Source organism: Solea solea, chromosome 12, assembly GCF_958295425.1.
Source record: "Solea solea chromosome 12, fSolSol10.1, whole genome shotgun sequence".
NCBI lineage: Eukaryota > Metazoa > Chordata > Actinopteri > Pleuronectiformes > Soleidae > Solea > Solea solea.
The window spans coordinates 14106230-14128818 of NC_081145.1; the positions used below are offsets into that span (position 1 = coordinate 14106230).

General features: G+C 40.1%; 1 protein-coding gene across 1 annotated transcript; it reads left to right on the plus strand.

Annotated features, from left to right (window-relative positions):
• Nucleotides 1-3361: 3361 nt before the first annotated feature.
• stra6 (signaling receptor and transporter of retinol STRA6) lies at nt 3362-22173 on the plus strand. Its single transcript, XM_058645362.1, has 18 exons — nt 3362-3470; nt 7228-7609; nt 8661-8727; nt 9272-9354; nt 9934-10067; nt 10452-10618; nt 11407-11532; nt 12159-12229; nt 13067-13146; nt 13245-13306; nt 13551-13713; nt 14163-14238; nt 14640-14773; nt 15342-15459; nt 15614-15715; nt 15797-15960; nt 18068-18205; nt 21889-22173. Exons 2-18 carry the CDS (start codon nt 7539-7541, stop codon nt 22119-22121), a joined length of 1989 nt encoding a protein of 662 aa, XP_058501345.1. The 5' UTR covers nt 3362-3470; nt 7228-7538; the 3' UTR covers nt 22122-22173.
• The last annotated feature ends 416 nt before the right edge of the window (nt 22174-22589 follow it).

A 22589-nucleotide genomic window follows, 5' to 3' on the forward strand; every position in this document is an offset into this window, starting at 1 on the left:
AGGCGAACAAAGACAAACAGAAAAAGACCATGGTGAGTGTAGAAATAAGGACATAAGCCCAGCAGCTGTCTTTGTGACTTTTATTCTTCTGGCAAGAGGAACAGACAGCACAGAGCATCAAGGCTGTCTGTGCTGTAGTTCAGGGGAAACGAGTCACTGTTTGGGTTTTAATTGCCTGGAACAGCCTCACCACAACACTGTGGGCAGCAGAGTGTGAAAGTCTGCTGATACCAGACACAGAGACAAAACTGGAATCTTGGGGAGAAAAGTTAAGGCACACGTTACACTCTTTTATGGACATGATAGGGGTGTGTTGATAGGTCACATCTGCAGGCTTTACAAAATGCTTTTTTTCCCCCCGTCTTCTTATGTGTTGTTGAGTCAAAGTTATGATTCATTTCATATTGCATGTTTGTTTGTTTTTTAAGTGGGAGTAGTTATAATTGTGCAAAAGTCACAAATGACCATTCTTCTTCTATTTTTGTTCGTAAAAATTAGCCAAGCAGACTTTAATATGTGACATATTTCCAAATTTCACAAATTCAATCCGATTTAAAAAAATTAGAGTACTTTTAGCTCAGGTGTGTTTATATAGTTGGTGAAAATGGAAACAAAAACCATGTTTTCAGATCAGTTGTGCTGAAAAAAGGGATATAAGACTCTATATTGCACATGTTTATAGCCTCTGTATAAGTTAAAAAAGCAGCCTAAATGCTGAGATTTTCACTCTTTTGAACCAACTGCAGTTTGGAGAGACTGGCTTTATGTCCCTCTTTGGCCAAGTGCTGTAAGTGTTGGCTTGTGTGATAAGAGTGTATTGTTTTCTGCATTGGCGAGCGTGTCTGCAGTGCAGCAGTGTGTGTGGTGTGTTCCCTCTCTCCTTTGTGTGAGTCAGGCACGTTCACTGAGTCACCTCCCTCTCTTCTTGCCTCCACCTCGCCCTGTCATCTCGCAAAATGGGCATCTTCTTCTTGGGCACTCTTTTCCTCCAGTGCCCCTTCTTTCCACAGGTGAGGCACTGGTCAACAGCCACGCACTGAGCCATTTCTCCTGATGATGCAGATGTTCGACGGGCACTTACCTTCTAGATGGGGCTCTCTGAACGGTGGGAGGGTCTTCATCTTTCATTCCCGGTGGTTGGAGTCTCGATGGCTGGCAGGGGTCAAGGTCGAGATTCAGTTTCATTGCCCTGATCTGTGGATAGAGAGAGGAACCTGTGCGAGTATGGGGGTGGAAAACTGTACTGGTGTTGTATCTGATGTGGATGATTTAGTGTCAAGCAGTGATGAATGTGTGTGTGTGTGTGCGTATCTTACCTTAGATGTCAAGAATGCAACACGAAAGCACAACCGCAACAAAACCAGATCAAAAATGACAGCAAACGATCATGGACCAGATTCACAGACAACACTGTAATAAAATGTGTTCCCCGGTGGTTATGTTCATGTTTGCACTCATTTCATCCATAACCAAAGAGAGAAAATGTAAAGTTTTGTCTAGGACAATGTTTTTGTTTGAATGCTTCATGCAGGATTCAGCTGTATACCCTTGAATCACTCAGAGTTCATATTGTAACTGCAGAGATTCATGACCCTGTGCCATAGAACACAGTACAGACTGATGAGCTACAGTCAGTGTCAGTTTGAAAAAAAACAACCTGATATACAAAAGACGCATTGTTGCATCATAGTAGTTTATAATACCGTACACAGTCGATGTAATATTTTAGCATTAAACAGCAGCATCACGGTCACAACTCCCCCTGTAATTTGAGAGCAGCATTTATTGGCTCGTTATACTTAGCCGGTGCTACATTACAAACATTAATTAAACATTGTAATGTAGCACTGGGAGGGGGCTGCTGGAATATTCTCATACCATTTTCATTTTTCTGAAATTTCCAATGAAGCCGAACGTCGCCAATTCCGTTTCATTTACCGGTGTCGACACAGATAAGCAGTTCTTTCATGTCCACTCAAATGTACATGTTTTTCCACCTCGCACGCTAACAAATCCAATTATGTTCTAATTGAGTGTTACAAGGCTCATTGATTATGACAGAGGCAAGGCAGCAGACTGAGCTGGAGGAAAATATCTCCGGTAATTAGCAAGTTGCACCCAGGAGGCATGATTTAATACTGAGGCCAAATTTCTCAGTATTACCCAATTTGAAATGACTTAGCCAACAATGAAATGTTAATATTTATGCTCGGACCGTAACAAGTGAAAATCTCCTTAGTGTTACATTTTGTATATAAACCAGTACAAGCTAAATTCACATACTGAATTTAGTGATTAAAATCAAATGATAGACATGACAGGTGGAAGTCGAGCTTGTGTTCTCTGTTGTAAAAAGCACTTGTGTGTGCAGTTTGCAAACTCAGTTTCATGTTTTTTTAGAGAAACTCGTGAATGATAATGATGACAAGCCTTTAACTTGTAGCATTGTTGCTTGGCTCACTCAATATTGATTCAGTTAAAGTGTTAGAAAAGAGTTAGTGAGAGGGTTTTACTTCAGAATCAGGTGAAGAAAGTCAGTGAAAAGAAGAACGTTCATTTCAATCTTCATGTTTAAGTTCAAGTTGGTGTGAAGCAGAAATTAAGATCAATAAGAGGAAGAGACATCATTCTTTATCAGTTCATCTGATACAGTGAGTACCAGCAGCTCGTGTCCTTCACATAGTCCACTTAAGCCGTCTTCCCCTTCACATCATTCACATCAACATTGAGACGTGCACCTGTCAACTAAAATAAGTGGCTATACGTTCGAATGGTTCTTTTTTTTTGGATCATGCCCTGGATTTTGACCAAAGTACGTGGAAACATAGTATGAGGTACTACTACAAGAATTTCTTTAAAGCAGTACTGACATTTTTCCCTATCCCCTATCCTATGATATAGACCCACAGGGTCTATATCATCATCAGAATGTAATAGTTTCTTCCTTGGGCCGTGATCTACAGCCGCAGAAAATTTCATCAAAACCCATTCTTAACATAACATAAAAACATAAAAATGATAGGTAGGTAGAAGGTAGGTGCATTGACATAAAATACCAGACAGACAAGGTGGAAACATAAAAGATATCATAAAAAGACAACATTTTTATAAAACAACACAATCTGGGTAGTCATGTCATTTCATCCATATCAGAGAGTGTAAAAGGTCATACTTTTGTAACCTGCACTTGAAGGTCCCTGCAATACCACCTACATATTTCACAACAACCTCTCCTCAGTTTGCACACTGCAGCACTTTTATGGTGTCCTCACCACAACAAGATAGAGACAGTTCAAAGTCCCACACAGACACTACATGAGATGTCATAGAAAAAAACAGTTTTGTTGATGTAGGTGCTTGGTATTGAGTTATTCTCTGAGGTGGGAGTGTGTTAGAAGGTGATGAGGACTCACTCATTTGATAATACTCCGATTGAGAGGGAGAGAGAGGCAGAACGAGATTGACACAAGGTAAGGTCCTGTTTCAAAACTGATTTTGAAGGTGCAGTTTGTGGCTGAAGACAGAAAATTACTATACTTTTTTTTCCTGTTCTGAGGTGAATCGCCCGTCCAAGCCTGATTGAGCTGACACTGCAGCAGCTCGGTCAGTAAAGGCCCCAAAAAGAATAATCCAAAGTCGACAACAAAAACTCTCTTCTGTAGAGAAACCTAACGACCTTACTGTTGTCATTGTGGCGCACGTGCAAGTTGGATAATCTAAATTTGTAGGTGCTGCATCCTCGTGGGAACGTTTGTTTGAGAGCCCAGAAGAAGTGAGGCTGAGGCTCGGGTGACTAAATTACCTGTTGTATCTGAAAGTCTCTTTGTTGTCTGGAGCCCGAGCTCAACTTCAAAGGCATGAAATTTGTCCATGTATCTGTTTGAAACTGGACCCACCACCACCTGACTGCTGCTGCTGCTGCTGCTGCTGAGGGAACCGGTCCTCTGCTGCCCTAACAATAATCCAGCTGTCGGTTTATGAACACCAGTTGCTAGAATCATATTAATACAGAACACATTCTGATTATGACTTGTCTTCATGACATCATTTGCTGTGAAAGTGGCGCTAGGACGTTATAATCCCATTAAAGGTAAAGACTTCACTGACTGCACCAGCATTTCTGAGAACCTGACCAAGACAGGAAAAACATGGCTGCCAGCGGGGACACAAGATATCTTAACCACTTAAGACAGAGGTCTCACACTCGCGGCCCATGGGCTACGTGCAGCCCAATTATATATCATTATTGACAAAAACGAACGCAGTTGAACGCACTGAAATTATGTAAAATATCATCAAAATTGTTCTTATTACTATATCATGATAGACTTTTCTTCACTTGAGTGGCCCCTTCACACCAGACATGAAGCTCATGTGGCCCCCAGGTCATTTGAGTTTGAGACCCCTGGCTCACCAAATCTACACCTGTTTCAGAGTACAATTAGTTAATGAATAAGTACGACACTTTCATGCATGGTAAGTGAAGGCGGGCAACTGACATTTATAAACAGCACACAGGAGTTGTTGGTCCACTGCCACCTCCGTCACTAAGTTTAATGTGTTTCTTTGTGACTTTGATGGTTAAAATCCTACATTTGAATTTACCCGCGTGGCACAAATTTACCATTATGATGGAGCAGAAGATAAAAAGACAGATTTTCTCTGTGGGCTTTGGTTCAGGAGAGTGAACGGGTCACAAACTTCAGTTTCAAGGTGGAAAAGCCTCTGTAACCGTGAGAAAAAAAAAGTGGCAAAGACTGATTGATACCGTAGACGTAAACAGGCTTAGATTTTTATCAGCAGAGCCTTTTGTTAAGTTGCTAAAAATCTGTTTTTCCCTGTGTCATTGCTGGCAGCCATGTTATCAGTGAGAGTATATAGCTTTGTCCCACACAGGTTCTCAGTCAGCACTGACAACATGTCAATACTCACAAATTATCCCTTTGAGGTGTATATATGTTTACATAATGTGATTAAAGTCAGAATAATCTGCATACTCACTGCTTCTTCTGAGTATAACCTTGTTTTATTCAGAGTATCTACATACTCATTGCCTTTCGCCCTGTGTCAGCAGGGACTGGGACCATGTGGAGGATAGAGTGGTAGACAATGGATGGATGGATGGACATTTACTTAAAATAGGAAATAAGTCATTTATCATGAGTCCCAAAGTAATGATAACATAAGCTTCAAACTAAGAAAAATTCTTCCATGGGGAACATATTTTATGTGGACTATTCACTTACAAACTCAGTTGGGACGCATTTTGATGATTGTGATGACACATTTAAAACGTACATCAAAAAGTGCATTAACTAAAATAGTAAAAGAACTAGTAATACAATTATTTTGGTCGTACCTGTCCTTCGTACACCTGAAAGTGTTTGTCATATTTGACTCAGGTGCAACTAAAAGTGCATACAATCAAAAAAGGTGCACAATATTAGCAACAGCAATGTGTCTTTAGTTATTACTTCAGTGGAACCACAGACTGGGCCACTATGATGTTAGTTATGGGCCACATGTGGCCCACGGGCCGCCATTTGAATAGATCCGACTTACTGTATGTTCATGGATGTACTTGAGGCACATTATGAGCCAAGTATATACACAGGTAAGTCTTCTTTTTGTTTCTCTTTGCTCATATATCATCATTATTATTATTATTATGAAGTTTGTGGATGGACAGTGTTGCAGAAATTAAAATGTTTGTTGCTCGATATTTTTCCCACCGAAGGGGGAGCTCCCGTCAAGCGAGATGTCAGACTCGATCAAACTGCCTCTGTGTGATGTAATTATAACCGTTCAAAGCATTCTTTGTTCACTGACCCTTTTATTTTCCTGCAGCTTTGCTTTTTCCGCGGCTGCATATTTGGGTTTGGAGGCTTCTTTGCTTGAGAAACAGTGTTTTTCTCAGGAGTGTTGGGGCGAACATGTGTTGCTTTTTTAAATTGTGTGACTGTAATCCCAGCTTATTGAGTCTATGCTGACCTGGAGGCAGTGTTGCAAAACTGACTTAGTCTCAGCTGGTTGCAGCTGAATGCGGGAAGAAAGTGGAGACATGTTGCACAAGCTATACAATCTTTTGTGTTTATCGCGGTGTTTTGGTGTTTTCGCCGTAGCTGCAGTCCACCTGTTACAAAAGAAAAATAATTGGAGCTTTAGTATTTGCCGTGACCCTTGACCACAAGGTGTCTTTGTAGCACTCACATGCTTGCACTTTTCTTGTGGGAGACTCTTTGTGATCATTTGGCATGAAAAGCAAGCTGCTTTCTGTCATCATTTATAACAAAAAGGAGACACAGTGCTGCTCATTAGGTGTCGAGCAGAACGTAATGATTACAAAAAAAGAGAGGAAGAAAATACAATAAATTTGGATGTCAGCAAAAGAAAGTAGTGTGATGGCTGTCTCCTGTGTGCTGCTTGTCTCTGTGAGAACTTAATATGCAGCAGAGATTTGACTCAAGAGCTGTCTGACCAACAGGGCAAAAATCCAAAATTAGATCAGCAAGAATCATTAAATGGGTGTATATGCAACATCTTTTTCGTTCAACAACTAATTATTCTGGCAATAATTGTAGTCAAAATGGAAAGTGGAGAAACTTGTTTATCCATCAGTGATGCAACAGGTCTATGGTATTTTTTATTTTTGTTTGTTTTGAGAATTTGCCTACTAATAGTTAAAATGTATTCTCTGGGGCAGGTTTTGGAGAGGAGTAATTGTTTGTTGTTAGATATTGAACTGCCAAAAGAAACCATTGATTTGAAGCTCAGATTAAATTCCTTTCCTCTGGGCAGTGTTTCTCACCTATTGTTAATCCATTTCTTTCTCACCTATCATGTTTGCGCCCTGTCGGCAGCATGGACTTTCCCATCTCCCGTCCTATTTGTATAATCTCGATCAGTTGTTTACCAAACAGTTACTCTCACTGCATTCGTTCGTCCAGATTTTCGTTCGTTCTCAAATGAATCATGAGAACAATGTGAGAATGTCCTTGTTATCAGTGTCTGATAGGAAGAGCTTTGTTGCTGCAGTTACCCACGCACAGTTTTATAACTCTACACACCTTACCTAACCTTCACAGACCACAGATCCAGTAACAAAACTCCAAACGTTGATGTAATCCCAGTAAGCCACAGGTGGTCTTACAGATTGGCTGCCCAGATCTCCACATTTTTCCCTCCTCTCTCACACACTCTACCCCCCTCTCTCTCTTTCTTCCCCAGGCTCCCAGTGTGGTGGTAGCCTGCAGCTGAAATTGGGCCTTTGCAGGGTGGAGGCAACACACTGTAGCCAGGACCTGTCACATTACTCTCGCCTCTACAGTGGGACACGGGCACCTGAGTGAAGACTGTGAGTAGGGTAACAGAGCGGGAGAGAGAGAGAAAGCAGAAAGTAGGCCAAACACACAGACACGACAACACCTCCTGAGAAGAGGACAATTTGGGAGACATCGCGTGAGGGGGACTGCAACTCTGTGTCACCATTGTGAGACTTTGAAACTAGTTTGAGAACAGTTTGAAGAAGAGGAAGCACCATGGATACGGATGCGATAGTGGACTACGAGTACCCAGACCTGGATCCTTATCCATCCCAAATTGAAGTAGAGTAAGTACATACTTTCATTTCTAAGGTCTATACTTAAGTTCTTTCAGGCCTCTTCAGTTTTCTGCTTTAATTATCTGCCTTGAGACATTTTACCATTAAAAAAGAGGATGAATCAGTTCTTTGTGGTGTACTAATATTATTATTATTCCAAATCTCCTTAAAAGACATAACAACTTTGCCGTGAGATGCAAGTTTCATTGAGATATCAAGTGATACTTGGCACGCTTCACTGAGGCCAGTGTCAGTATGAGATCTTGTTTCTGTTGTTACTATTTGTAATATTACTGTAGACGCTGTATCATTGTCATGTTTTGAGAATACAGATGGGCTGTTATGGAAACTGCAAAAATAAACAATTTTCTTAAAAAACTGCACTTTCACACAATGGAGCAGGTCAGCTTTTGCTTGTCAGAAAAAAACTCCAATGAATTGTCGTGAGTAAAACGTGGATGTTTAGTCACTTCAAATAGGAAATAAGTCATTTATCATGAGCAGCCGTGTTTTAATGAACGTGTAATGTAAATGAAAGTTTGTAAAGCCATTACTTTAGCTTTGTTCTGCTTTTATAAACATTCAAATGTCCTGTCGTCAAAACTCTTTCCCAAGTTATAAATTTGCACAGTTTGGACAAGTGAAGAGACTGTTGTGAAAAATGTCAACACATCTGTTCTGGATGCCACCATCTTTGTACTCACAGAGGACATATTATTTTTCTTTAATAGTCTCCTAACTTCTTCATGTATGAGGCCTCCTCTGAATGTCACAGATATAATTACTACCCCATGATCAGGCATTCCTGCTCCTTTATTCTCGGGGAACGTGAACGCGGGGATTTGTTGTTTTCTGGCGTCAGGCTTTCACTAATCTGTTTAAATGCAAATCTCTGCTGTAGGACTTTAGCCAAAGTTTCCAGCCAACCAAATGGTTGTGACAGTGATGTGTGACAGGTTTAGTGACGTATACTTTAGATCAGCTGAGTGAATGAAAGCCTCACGTTGATTGTTTTCTCTCATGTGTAAATGTTTTATTCCATTTTTTTTTTTTTTTTTAGAATAATCCCACCATGTGACCCTACTGCTGACGACAGGCTCTACCATATATCCATCACTGCCATATCTGTAAGTCCACTCTCCCGGAGGATAAATGTGACCGTGTTACAATTTTCTGTCATCTATTGTCATTCAATCGTATGGTTTTTAAGTCAAAACCTTCTGTTTGACATGAAGCATAATGTAAAGATGTTATGGGCACAGATGAGCCATGAGGCCAATTATAATCTGTCAATTATAGTCCATATTGGACCATTAATTTGCATTTCTAATGGGATTTTATGTTAATTTCCATATTAACACAATCATTTACTCTAGATAATCTTAAAAATTGGTCCGTACCATCTATGCATTCCTCCCAACCTTGTGTTTCCTAAAATGTGTCAAAGGTCACGACAGGTCACTGAACTCTCCCTGGTCAGTGATCCTGAGTGACCACTCTTCATTCACACCATGTCTATGGGGGCGCACTAATGAGACACCAATGTTTGGCCTTTTGTGGCATCAGTTCCCTCTCATTATTAGTCAGGAGCTGCGTGACGGCTGGACCCCGCGAGCCCACAGCTGCTCACTGCTGTGCCACTCATGCTAACGGTTGTATTTCCTCTTGCAGCTCGTTATCATGCTGATCCTTGCAATCTTAGCCAGACGGTCGAAGGTGGACAACAGTAAGAAAGGACTCCCAGGTTTACTCAGGTGAGGCTCTGAGAAAGATGAGAGCATCGTCACAAGGAATATGACAAAGTGTGAACTTGACAATGTGTTGAAGCAAGGCAATATGATGGATGATGTTATTAAAAAAGAAATGAATGAAACTGTCAATTGCATTCTATATAATCATTTGATTTAAGGAGAAATGGAAACACTTTGACCCCTGCATTGATCAAAAATATGCATCTATAACATTAGTCTTGTCATTTAATGCAGAAATGTTACATATTATACCTTTAATTTGCAAGCGTGTTGAAGCTTACGTGCATTAATAGTCTGTAACTGTAATTGATTTTTCTGTTGCGAGCAGTCTGCAAGCTGGGCCATGCTGACATGGACTGCGGCCAAGGGCACAGTGGAAGGCAGAGAAAGTCCATTTATTTACTTAGCACAGATAAAACTACCACAGTTGTCTCAAACGCTGAACAGGCTTAAAATAGAAGCTGGAATTCTTGGGATAAGACTTAAACAAAAACCTTGCTTGTTCCGTTTTAAGCGTGATCATTTCTGCTCCCTAAGGCTGCTCACATGTCTGCTCTAAATACCTGTTCCTTGATTTCACAGTCCAGTCAACTTCCTGGACCATACTCAGCACAAGGGCTTGGCAGTGGCTGTGTTTGGAGTGCTCTTGTGCAAACTGTGGGGCCTGGTCATCTCACCACATCCCCTCCCCTTCACAACAGACTCCGAGAACAAACGTGAGGAGGTCATCTTGGTTCATCCTCACATCGGTCTATGTGACTGTGAATCATCTCTAGCTGCGATTCCGTCATCACAATTTTTGTGAAATAAAGTATATGTTATATAATTGGATTCTTTCATCCCCCCTGGCTGTTGTTAGTAAGATTCACAAGAAGCTTTTCCTTTCCCTGAAATTACATTACATAAGTGTTGACCGTGAGGACTCATTCCCCTGCTACTTTACATAACACCCGAATAGTAAGAGGTGGAGATAGCAGATGTTTAGCACAGTGTGAATTTAAATCCCCAGAACAGAAGTTAAGGTTGTGTATCACATTGTTCAGTAAATAAAACTGTGGTGTATATCCCCTGTGATGCTCACACACTTGTTGCTTTTGCAGAAAACTGGGTGATTCTTGGAGTCTTCTACTATCCCGTGCTATACTACCCTCTCCTGGCATGTGGCACCCTGCATAATAAAGTTGGCTATGTTCTTGGCAGCCTCTTGTCATGGACACACTTTTCAGTTCTGGTCTGGCAGAAAATCGACTGTCCCAAAACACCTCTGGTAAGAAAATATAGTGTTTTATAAAATAAAATCTAAAGATTTGTACAGTTAATAATTTGACAGAAAAATCCAGAGTCTTGTCTGTCTGAGTTTTAGGGATTATTTCCCAGACAAAGCCCAAATTGTTTTGCTGTGGAAACCCAGTGATTACCCAACAAAGCAGCTCTGTTGTAGGTGTAAGAGATGTGATTTAAAAAAAGACAAATGTCAGGCTTTTCAGCTGGATTCATGTGGATGAGGCTTTAAGTCTTTCTCTGTCCCAGATTTTGTGTCAAATCCTTATTGTCCGGGTTTCCCGTGCAATGAATACGTGCGACTTATAATCATTAGTTCCACTGTCTGTCGGTCTTAATTAAGACGCTTTGTCACAGTTAATCAGTTTAGTGTGTGTCAGTAAAAAAAAAGAGAGGCATCCGGGCCTTATAGCACATTGTGTCATGGTTGTCTTTTTCTTTTTAAATCTGCTGATTCAGGTGTTTTTATTCAGCTGTGAGAAGACACACTGAACACTGCCAGGGACATTTCAGCTTAACTGATAGATGTGAAGACAGATAGGGACGCGTTCATGGAAAAAAAGAAACAATACGAACACCATAAAATATTTGTATTTGGTGCACAACATTACACAAGATGAACACATTTTTCATGCTGTGTTGGGGATCCTTTTTGGCTGATATATGGTCACCCCACCAAAAGGGGAAAAGCAATTAGAGTCCACTTAATGTGTCAAAACAATGTGCTCTCCTCGTGACTTCTCTGGTTATTTAAAGTCTTTTATTCCTTTGCAGATATACAAACACTACTCCCTTTTCACCTCCCTGCCTCAAATAGCCTGCTTGGCATTTCTTAGTTTCCAGTATCCACTTCTACTGTTCAAGGGCTTTAAGGGCAACGAAAAAGACAGCGTTACGGAGGTAAGTGTTGTTCTTACTGCATGTGTGTTTCAGGATGAATGCCCTATTAGCACCAACTGTTCTGACTGTTTATATAAAACAACTCAGTAAAGTATTAATTAGTGACCTTTGTTAATGTAAGCCTGAACTAGTTTATAAAAAGAGTTCTTACTCGGATGCAAATTTCCCCTGAACCCTTGCCTGTGAGGAACCTTTGTAGACTCCCTGCACATTAAGGGGCTTATCGTGGTCGTTCAATCTATTTCTGAGGGAAAATCTGAAGTCCAACACAGCACATGCTGCTGGCTTAATCATTTTAAGTAGATTTGATGTAATTGGTTTATGTTATGTTCTTGATCAGATTATGAAATTGTTGCCTTGTTTTTTCACTGCGGACACACAATGCTGTGCTTATTTGACCGTAATCCTCAGAATGGGTGTGACAAAGCTGGATGTTTGATTTACACCCACTCTCCTTATTATATTAATGTTAATTTACACTTAAACGCTATCTAATCCCACAACGGCGCCCAGGAGTGTGGAAGCCCGACCCCAAAAATCGAATCAAATAAATCAACTTTGCCACACCATCCTGGCTTATCTACAGTTATTATTTAAGTTCCTTATGTGGTGACTGTGCTTTTAAGGATCTAAACAGCAGCTACTATAACGACTATGTGAGGAAGCTGTTCAAGAAGAAGAAGCCTACCAAAATCAGGTGAGACATGTAAAGGGTGTGTATTTATATAATCCTTTTCTATTCCTAATAACCACCCAATCAGTTTTACTATCCACCCATCCACCTCATACATTTATATGCTGTCGATACAGCCATCAGGAGAAACTTGGGGTTAAGTGTTAAGTGTCTTTTCCAGGGACACATCGACTAGCAGAACCGGGGATTGAACACCCGCTGCTCCAATTGAAAGATGACCCCCCCCTCTACCACTGACCCACAGCTGCACACAACCAATAGTTCTGCTGTTTTTCATTTAGAGCTGCTCTGTGTTTAAATAAATCTGATGGTGAATCTGAACAACACAGAGCAACAGACTCAGAGCAGGGATGCTGAATTCACAATCAGCAGCTTAACCCTTCAGCTTCAGGGCAAACCTTTCTGTTTGTGGTTCTCATTTTTGAGCCTTAACCTATCAGAACAGGCTGTTTCTAGTTTCACATCACTGGCAAAGTAACTACTGTTGGTGGTGTGGAAATCGCTCACCTTCCTTTGTCTCTTTATGCCATACATAAAGGAAACTTTCATCCAAGGCCAGTGCTATGCACAACAGCAAACAGGAAACAGATTGCTTTCTCTCTTCCTGTTAAACTGTAATGATCGGCACTTAATATTTGTGCAAAGAGCTCACTCATTTGCTGGTTTCTAAGTATCTCCTTGTATTCTCAATGCAGATGACTAACATGTCACACAACATTGTGAATAAGCCCGCTGAAATAATGCATTTCCTTATACTTTTTTTCACTGCATGTTTGACTATGTACAGAAATACCATCTTTTTGATTTGAAAGATGACGATTTGTTTATCTTTTACCTCAGCACGTCGAGCACTGAAACACCCAAGCTTCATCAAAGAATAATTGATGCTGTTAAATCATACATTTATACACCAGAGGAAGGTAAACGTGGGATTCTGGTTTCTTTTATGTCACATCACACCTTAATGTGTCCCTGTGTATGTTTTTTCAACACTTGTTTTTCTTCTTCTTTGGAGCAGCTTTCCGTTTTCCTCTCAAGTTGGCCATATCTGTTTTTGTGTCATGCATTACACTGTATCAGGTAAATGTATTCTTTTTTTTTTGGTCTTTATAATCCACAGATATTAACTCTCACAAATAAATAAATGTGCACTGTAAATACAATATGTCGTAAGGTAACTGGAACCAACCCTGACCATGGCCCAATAACCTTTGACACTAAACATCATCACATGTTTAGTGTTGCATAATTGATATTCCCAGGAAAATAACCTTTCCAGTAAGAAATGACTGAAGTTCTTATTTGTTTTCGTGTTTGCTGGCAGGTGGGTCTCCTCCTGATCTCAGCTGTGGTACCATCGCTCCAGATTGCCCGTTTAGGAGTGGATGAAAACATTGCAAACCTTTTGGCCGGCTTCAAGATAATTCTGTCTCCAGACAAACACGAGGTGGTCAGAATCGTGGTTTATTACATGTGGTGTGTAGAGGGTGAGTGAACATAGTCACATGAAAGGCTCTGAACATAGTCATATCACAACATACAGTACATCTAGTGCAGTGGTGTCAATCTCATTTTAGTTCAGGGGGCCACATACAGCGCAATTTGATCTCAAGTGGGCCGGACCAGTAAAATAATAGCATAATGAACCATAAACAACAAGAACTCCAAATGTTTCCCTTTGTTATACATGAAATGAAGTATCTTTTCAAAAAAAACATATTACTAACAACCTGAAATTATGATTAGGTTCTATACATAATGTGATATTTCCACAAATTCATCCTGTGGCCCAGATTGGACCCTCTGGTGGGCCAGCTCCGGCCTCTGGGCCGTATGTTTGACACCCCTGATTTGTTGTATCACTAAATATTAGCTGCACATGCTGCATTGTTTTAAATCTCATTAAAAAGCTCTGTGTGCTGTATTTTCCTGGCAGTTTGCTACATCTCAGCGACAACCCTCACTGCCATCGTCAACCTGGTTTTGCTCATGCGCTCTATGGTCCTGCACCGGTAGGTTTAACAACGATCTTTATTATAGCTTTGTTCTTTTTTTAGAATTGTGAATGTGCTTTGGATTCTGGTTCCTTCATTATAATGTGCTGTTGCACACAGGAGTTATTATAACATGATGGAGTACTAATCATCCCGACAAACAGAACAGCATTCGCTCTGTGGTAACTGCTGCAAGAACTGAAAGTGGTTATTAAGATAAGACATGAAATACTGTGTCATTACCATAAATTACGTCGTATTAAAATAAATTGTTGTCCAAGTCAAGTATCGAATTGCATTTGTCTGTATCCTTGCTAAATTGCTTCTATAATTTACTATCTCATTTGTGCGTTTAGTGATAAATCAGTTTGTGTATTGCTTAGTCCTGCATTTTCTCTATTGTGTGTTTTATTTCATAGGTCAAACCTGAAGGGGCTGTACAGAGGAGATATCTATAATGTTTATAACTGCCAGAGAAGTATCAGGGCTTCACGGCCAGCACTTGTCTGCTGGATGGGATTCACCAGCTTTACCGCTGCACACATCTGCGTCGGTACGATGACATACTGATTGGTTTTTTTTTGTTTGTTTTTTTCAAAAGAGGTTCAAATTATTGGCCTCTTTGGGCATTTGCCAATAAAATGTATATTTTACTCTAATATAAATTGAACTTTTGGTTTGGATGTTATGTATGCTGTTCCCCCTAAATACATACTGGGTAGACTGGGTAGGAGATTTTTTATTTTTTGACATTGGGTTAGGATTAGGGTTAGCAGAATTTGATTAATGTGTATATTTTTTAAATAAGTTGCAAAAAAAAGGCATATCTCTTGGAATTTTCTGATTACCTATTTAAAACATAATTTGACTGAATTGTCAGAAATGTTTTTCTTATGCACAACTTTGCTCTTTAAGAGCATTAAAAAAATGGGTCCTGATATAAAGGTTTAAAGGACCTGTATCCATAAGCTTTTGTTTTCTTTTCCATATTCATAGTGTTTTTTTCATACTCCATAAACGTACTGGAATTCTAAATGCATGTGTACAGTGTTGGTTTGTTTGATATTGGTCAGTCAGTGTAAAATCCTTGACTCACTGAGGCTGTGATTCATTCTCTGCAGGCATGATTGTCCAGACCATGGTGTTCTTCCTCTGTCTTCTAATTGCTGTCTTCCTCATCATCATACCTGTGCTGCACAGAGAGAATCTGATTCTCTTTCAGATCCTGTGGAGCATGTGGTAAGCATCATCATGTCTGTCTCGCTCATTTTTATCCCATCTTTATTTAAGTATTGCATGACCAATGAGATGTTTCCTGTCATAAACGTCCTGTTGCCATGTTAATGCATTCAGTGTCTGTCGAGATGTCTGACTGTTGACTTTGTCCTTTCAGGCCCTTCTGGCTGATGATTCTTTTGGCCGTGTTGATTCAACATATTACAGCCAGATTTTGTTTCATCAAAAAAACATCAAGCACTCGAGACTTACGCAACAGGTCCTTTTACTTTTTTAATTTTTGATATATGTTGTGTGTAGTCAAATCTGTATCTCTGATGCATTCTGTCCTCTCTAACAGGGGTAATCTCTTCCTGCTCACCTACCTGCTGTTTCCTGTCAACATTCTGATCGGGGTGATACTGGCACTGTGGCGCATGGTCGTCACAGCCTTGTTCAACATTGTTCACTTGGGCCGCATGGATATCAGTCTTCTTAACCGCAATGTGGAGGCGTTTGACCCAGGTGGGCGAGATGTTCTGGACCCTGTTTATTATAATGCACCTGAGTTGGCACTTTTCCACTACATGGTACTGCCTCGCCTCGGCACGGCATGGCTCGAATCTATGCGGTTTGGTTGCTTTTCCATTACAATATAGTACTTCCTCAATGTGGGCGGGGTCATCACAGCACGGCTGCATGAAACTGCCTTGACTTGGCGACACACACAAACTAGTGAAAAACTGTAAAGTAGTTGTTTTTGATTTACTGAGTCAATAGAATCAGTTAATTAAAAAAACATTTGTTCAGTACTTCCTGCGTGACCAGAGCACAGACTCTGTCTGACACTGAATTTCCAGCAGTGCTGTCGCTAAATACACCAGACTCCACTGTTAAATGATGAGATTTTAGACATTTCCTTGCTAAATGTTGGTGGTTAACCCACATTTTCAGGAATGTTAAGTCTTTTTAACTGATCTACAGTTTGGCATGGTTCGTTTGATTTGTTTGGAGTTGGACATCACGCTCATGATTCTTCCTGTGACGGCACTCTGACTAGTCAGCGACAACGTCACACATAGTATCGGCTCAGCTCGTTTGAAACACACCTGAGCAGGAACTAAAAAGTACCAGGTACTATCGTTAATGGAAAAGCAAAATAACCATGCTGTGCCGAGGCGAGGTGAGGCGAGTAGGCGAGTGGAAAAGTGCCACACAGTCTCCTCCTGGCTCAGCTTTGGTGTAAAAGTAAATGAAAAATGCAAACCTACTTTGATTCCATACAAGCTGCACCATGTAACCAGGTGACGAAGAGATAGAATATTGATAGAATATCATGCAAAGGCTACATTCAAATTTCCAGCCACATTGAAGCGTGTGATATGTTAGATAAGATGATACAAGGCCTGGATGTGTGGCATGTGCGTCACATGACTGCTGCTGCTGATTTATCTCTGACAGAAAACATCACATGATTGAGAGAGAGAGAGATAGAGAGAGAGAGAGAGATTATTACAACCTGCATAATGGTTCTCCGGTTGTTTTAGCCTCCACATTCCCAGCTGCTAGAATAGTTTTGAAAAATAAAATATTTATGCAGATATTTTCAGCATTTATCATATATTGGCGGTAGAATGACAATATCATTATCCACAGAGCTTTTCTTAATCTGTTTTTGCTGGGGAACCACTGGTGTCATGTGTGAAAAATAGGCAAGATGGACCACATATTGAAGTGAAAAATGTGATTTGAAAGTTGAAAATTGGATTTTTATATCCACACACACAGCTTTAAAAAAAGTCACATCAATTGAAAAGATTCACTTCAGCCAGGTACACAGCTGTATATATATATATATGATTATATATATAGTTAATATATATAATCCGCTGTGGCAACTCCAAAAAGAGAGAAGCTGATTTTGTTTGGCAGTTTTTGACAGAGTCTGCATCTTAAATGTGTATTGTTTTGTACAGTAATGTCATAATTAAGTATTTGGTATTGGTACTTGATATTGATGAGAACCAGAATGTAACCTCTTGAACTTGTAAAAGGCGGTGTTAGTGCATCGCCGACCAGTTCAGTGTTAGTGTAATGGTTTGTTCTGGGTGCATCATGTATGTGTTCAGAATAACAAAAGGAAGTCACTGTCTTACGTGATATGTTTATTTATTTTACATTCTCCTGTTGTTTGTGTCTGTTCACATCTTCATTATTCATTGGTAGTAACATCATGCTTTTATCTTTGTAGATGTCGCGCTGACTATTTTTTTTACTCTTACTGTGAGGCTTAAAAAGAAACAATTCTCTAAGTGCAAGTGCACTTTTACTTATCCCACTTAGAGGCCAGAAATGTGTATCATATCCACTTTAGCCTGGTAGCGACTCACTGCCGCTCAAATGATATCTCTATTCTGTGCCGTGTGAGAGACTCTAATTGTGCATTCACCTCTGAAGCGGCTGCAGATTTAAGGCATCTGTTGTGAGGAAAAGCAGGTGGTTGAAAAAAAGATGTGAGATTGTATGGCCATTATGTGTGATGGCCTCAAAGCCAACGAAGGGTGCAGTCCTATGTGTTTATTGCTTTTTCCCAGTCAAAGTGACCCCCCCCCCTCCCTGTGTCTGTCTGCAGCCTACCGCTGCTATGCTCATTATCTGAAGATTGAGGTGAGCCAGTCTCATCCTGTGATGAAGGCCTTCTGTGGGATGTTGCTTCAGTCTGTGGGCCAGGAGGGGAATACTGCACAGAGGTCAAGGGATGCTGAAGAAGGTCTGTACTGCAAATCTTAGACTACACATTCATACATCAGTCCATGGTTTAGTTTAGTTTAGTTTATTTGTTTATTTTTTTATTTAACCTTCATTTAATCTTTAGAACACAGAGCATTCCGGCTGCTTTTTTCCATTACTATGTTAAAACGTACGGTATATACAGAGGCTATAAGAATGTGCAGTATAGAGTGTCTTATATCCTTTTTTCAGCCCAACCTAGGCAATCACCAACTCTATAAACACACCTGAGTGAAAAAGTTAAAACTTAAAATGTTTAAAATCAGATTGAATTTGTGAAATTTGGAAATACGTCACAGTACAAAGTTCACTTGGCTCATTTTAACAAAAAGAAAAGAAAAACAATAATTTTGTGACTTCTGCACAATTATTGCTACTTTATATCACTACTAAAAGTGCAATATAAAAATTAATCATAGCTTTAACTCAACGACACGTAAGAAGACAAAAAAAACTAATTTTTAAAAGCCTGAATATGTGACCATATAAGGAGTTGTGTATTTTTACCATGGGTGCACCTGCGGCACATATCGTGAGCGTGAGCACTAAGGGTTAAACATATTATCCCATTAGGGATAGGGATAAGGAAATATGTCAAGTGAATAAACAAATTAAAATACTTGGAGCAGGAGCAATTTCCCAAGGATGCCCTCTCCAGTGACCCTAAAAGAATTTCAAAATCTGTTATGGAATCAAGCTGGACAGCTTGAGACTCTGTTGTAGCGTGTTCCAGGTTGAGGGGGCACAGAAGCAAAATGCCTTTTTGCCAAGGTCTGTGCAGACAGAGGGGACAGTGAAAGTGATGAAGCTCTGGGAACGTAAGCAAGGACTGCACTGAGTACGTAACATGTGGGCAGCAGGCCTAGGATAGATTTGTAAATGAAATTGCTGACCAGCTGACCAGAGTGTACAAAGTGCAATGGTGTGTGAGCGGCCAACAGCCTTGAATGAATCTCAGTGCAGAAGAGATTGAGCAGAGGCATTCATGGATTTGTTTCTGAAGAAGAAAGCCAATTTCATTTTCTTCAAAAGATAGTCAATGTTTTTAAATTAGAAGAAAGGCTTTCATTGATTGTGATGCTGAGGTTTTAATAAGAGGCCACAAGCTGAATAATTGAATTGCTGGCTTGGTTTTGTCAGCATTCAGCATTATAGTCTAAGGTGGAACAGTTGAGACTGAATGATGTCAAAAGCTGACTGCAGACGTTCAAATACAGGGGCAACAGTGCTTGCAATACTAGACAATAGTATTGCCTGCATACAGATGTGCAGATGCATTTGTATATTGACACACTTAATAAAAAGAATGGGTCCTAAGACTGAACCCTGCAGCAAACCTTTAATAATGTAGACCACTGATCTGCATGCATTACCATTGGAGAGAAGATTTGACAACAGCAGCTTATTTCTGACATCTTCTGACATAAGATCTCATTATCAACATTACCAAATGCCCTGGACAAATCGATAAAATGTGCAGCACAGTAATGGTGAGTAGATAAAATGTTTGAACTCAAATAGTCCTTGTCTTGCTAAAGAAACACAATTTCAATTTATTTAAAAGAAAGGCTTGTCACAACCACTTGTGATGCCAAGGTATTTATGGGAGGCCGCAAGCTCAATAGGGGTTTCCTGAGCAGATAAAGTAAAGGAAGGAAGATTGCTGGCCCCTTCTGTTGTGTGTGTATGTGTGTGACAAGCAGATGGAGCAAGTCCTTTGGTCAGTATGACCCAATATTCCCAGCTCTTTCTGCAAAAACATATCACAAAACATTACTGGCAGCCAAGCTTGCTCACTGGAAACTTCTTATTGACCCACCGCGTTTTAACATCTGGACCAGGCCATTGACAGCAACACTTCAGTCCACATTCTTAGTCCTACTATTGTACTATTTTCTTATCTTACATCCTGCACTGTCCTGCCTTTGAAATCCCCTCTGACCTTTCCCTTCGTATTTTGTCTTACCCAAGATATTTTCTATTTTCTTGTCTTTGTCAACGAATCACATGAGAGCAAATTCAAAAACCAACACTGCATAAAGCCGTCTCTTGATTCTTTTCAATGTCCTTAATCCTGCAACTTTGATACCACATGATGATGTATATATATTTTTTAAAGTGGTCAAAAAAAGGTAGGTTTTTTTTTTTAGTTTGTCTTTAAATAATTATAATATATGACAATTTGACAAAAACATAGAAAAATAAACAGTTGAAATGATGGTCTTGAATAACCATGTTTATGCTAACGTCTTTGTTGCCCATTGCAACAGTATTGCTTACTGCTTTAGGTCTATGTCTTTGTCAGGCCTTGAATTAATTTGTTTCTCAGAGCAATTTGTTGATTTATTTCATTATTTTAATAACAATAATCAAAGAAATTGATATTTTTAGTTCTTTACGTGAAAGGTCGATCACATTCTATATTAAAGCCAGTGAGGCATCTTTAATTTCTCTTGAGAGTTTTAGCATTCAGCCGCAGGTCACAGTAACACATAATCAGATCAAAACAATTTGTTCTCTCATGAAAGAAATAAAAGCTTGACTCCTCTGATTCAATATGTCAGGGGCAAATTGAGTTTTTAGAGAATAATTTACAGACCCACTGCTGGTCTCAGTCCAATCTGTCATAAACCCATCAGCTGCCTGCGCTCACCTGAGCCCTGAGCCTCTGTCACCAAGCGACAGTGTCGTCCTATATTGTGCAATAGTGCTTTAAATTTTGTTGAACCAACGCAAATTAAAGAAATTATATCCCATTTTAGACACTGGACCTTTAAAGAAACCCAGTATCTCTTATTATCACGGTGGTGTTCGAGAGAGCCAAGCAGCACCTTGTTGCATCTGTGTTGCCACTGGCTCACGTTGTTTTTATCAGCAGTGGTTTAGACCCTGCTGCAGAACCATCAATAACATGCAGACGAATGAAACGGCAGCCTTGTTTCAAATTGCAGTTTTAAATTATTCGTTCAGCCCTAAACATTGCTGTAAACAACCTGAAGGTCTTGGGGAGACCTCTACTCTCCCTCCACCACGTCCTATTAGTCCTGCTAACTTAATAGAAGCACATTTATCTTGAAATAAGCACCATGGGAGCACAATGTAAGCTTTTTTAATTGTTTTTATTGCGTTTTGTATGATTTTATTTATTTGTATTAGTATACCATCATTTAGTATACATCATTTCTATTTTTAATTGACTGTTCTTTCCTATTTTTTTTTTAAACCTTGCAAAGCACTGCCATACAAATAAAGATGTGTACATTAGAGTCAAAGCTGAGACTACTGTAATTACAAATGCACAGGAGATGTTCCTTGTTTGCCTGTAAAGAACAATGCCTTATCTGCAATGATGTATTATAACGATTAGTCCTTTACAAGCTGATTACACTGGTTATCTTATAATAGCCTGTTTCATATTCATGCAGCCCAAGGGGCTTAAAAATCATGTGTGTTAATAGAGAGCCCAATGTGCTCCAACCATGCTCTTAGGATTAGAATTATGATTGCTATTCTATTTTTATGCTGTCATTAGGATGTAGCAGGTCCAGGGTGGCCTTTCACAAAGTCTATTCCCATTCCTGTTTCTGTTTTTGAGAATACATAGGACTTATGCATATGTATAACGTACCTTCGAGGCTCTCATGGTGTCTGAAATGTCCCCAGGGATCCAGCTGGTCCAACAGGAGAAGATACACTACAAAATGTCCAGTGCCAAGAGGGCCCGCGGGCACTGGCGTCTGCTCTACACCCTGGTCAACAACCCATCTCTGGTGGGTACCAGGAAGCACTTCCAGCGTCAGACCACAGAGAGCTTTCTGAATGGAAGCCTGAACCGCGGTGCCAAGGAGGGGAGCAAAAAGGATTCAGCAATCAAGGAAGCAGCTGCCAGTATTTGAACATGAATGTGACTCTGATGATTAAGGATTTTCTGCAAATTCTCTCTGGGGGGGGGGGGGGGGGGATTCTACAGCTACAGTACTTGTCCCACATCACCTACAACAGATGTGTGTGCATTTTGGTATAATGAGTGCACCCACAGCTCAGTATCTCATGTGCAACAAGCTTTTTTTCTGTTTGTCTGTCTGGAGATTGTGTGTTTACTTTGTGCTGTTGTTTCCCCCCCTGGCTGTTTTGTGTATATGAGAGCAACAGACTCTCCCGTCTGATGCGAAAGCTCGTGTGGATCTTCTCTTCCAACTAAAAAACACTCACCATTAAATCATCTGTTTGCGTCATGTTATATATTTAAATCTATGGGATAATCATAGATGTTTTCCAACATGCAGTAATTATCACATTGTGCTATAATCATGCAGAACGGCTGCTGGACACATGCATGTGCAGTCAGTATTTATATGCAGACC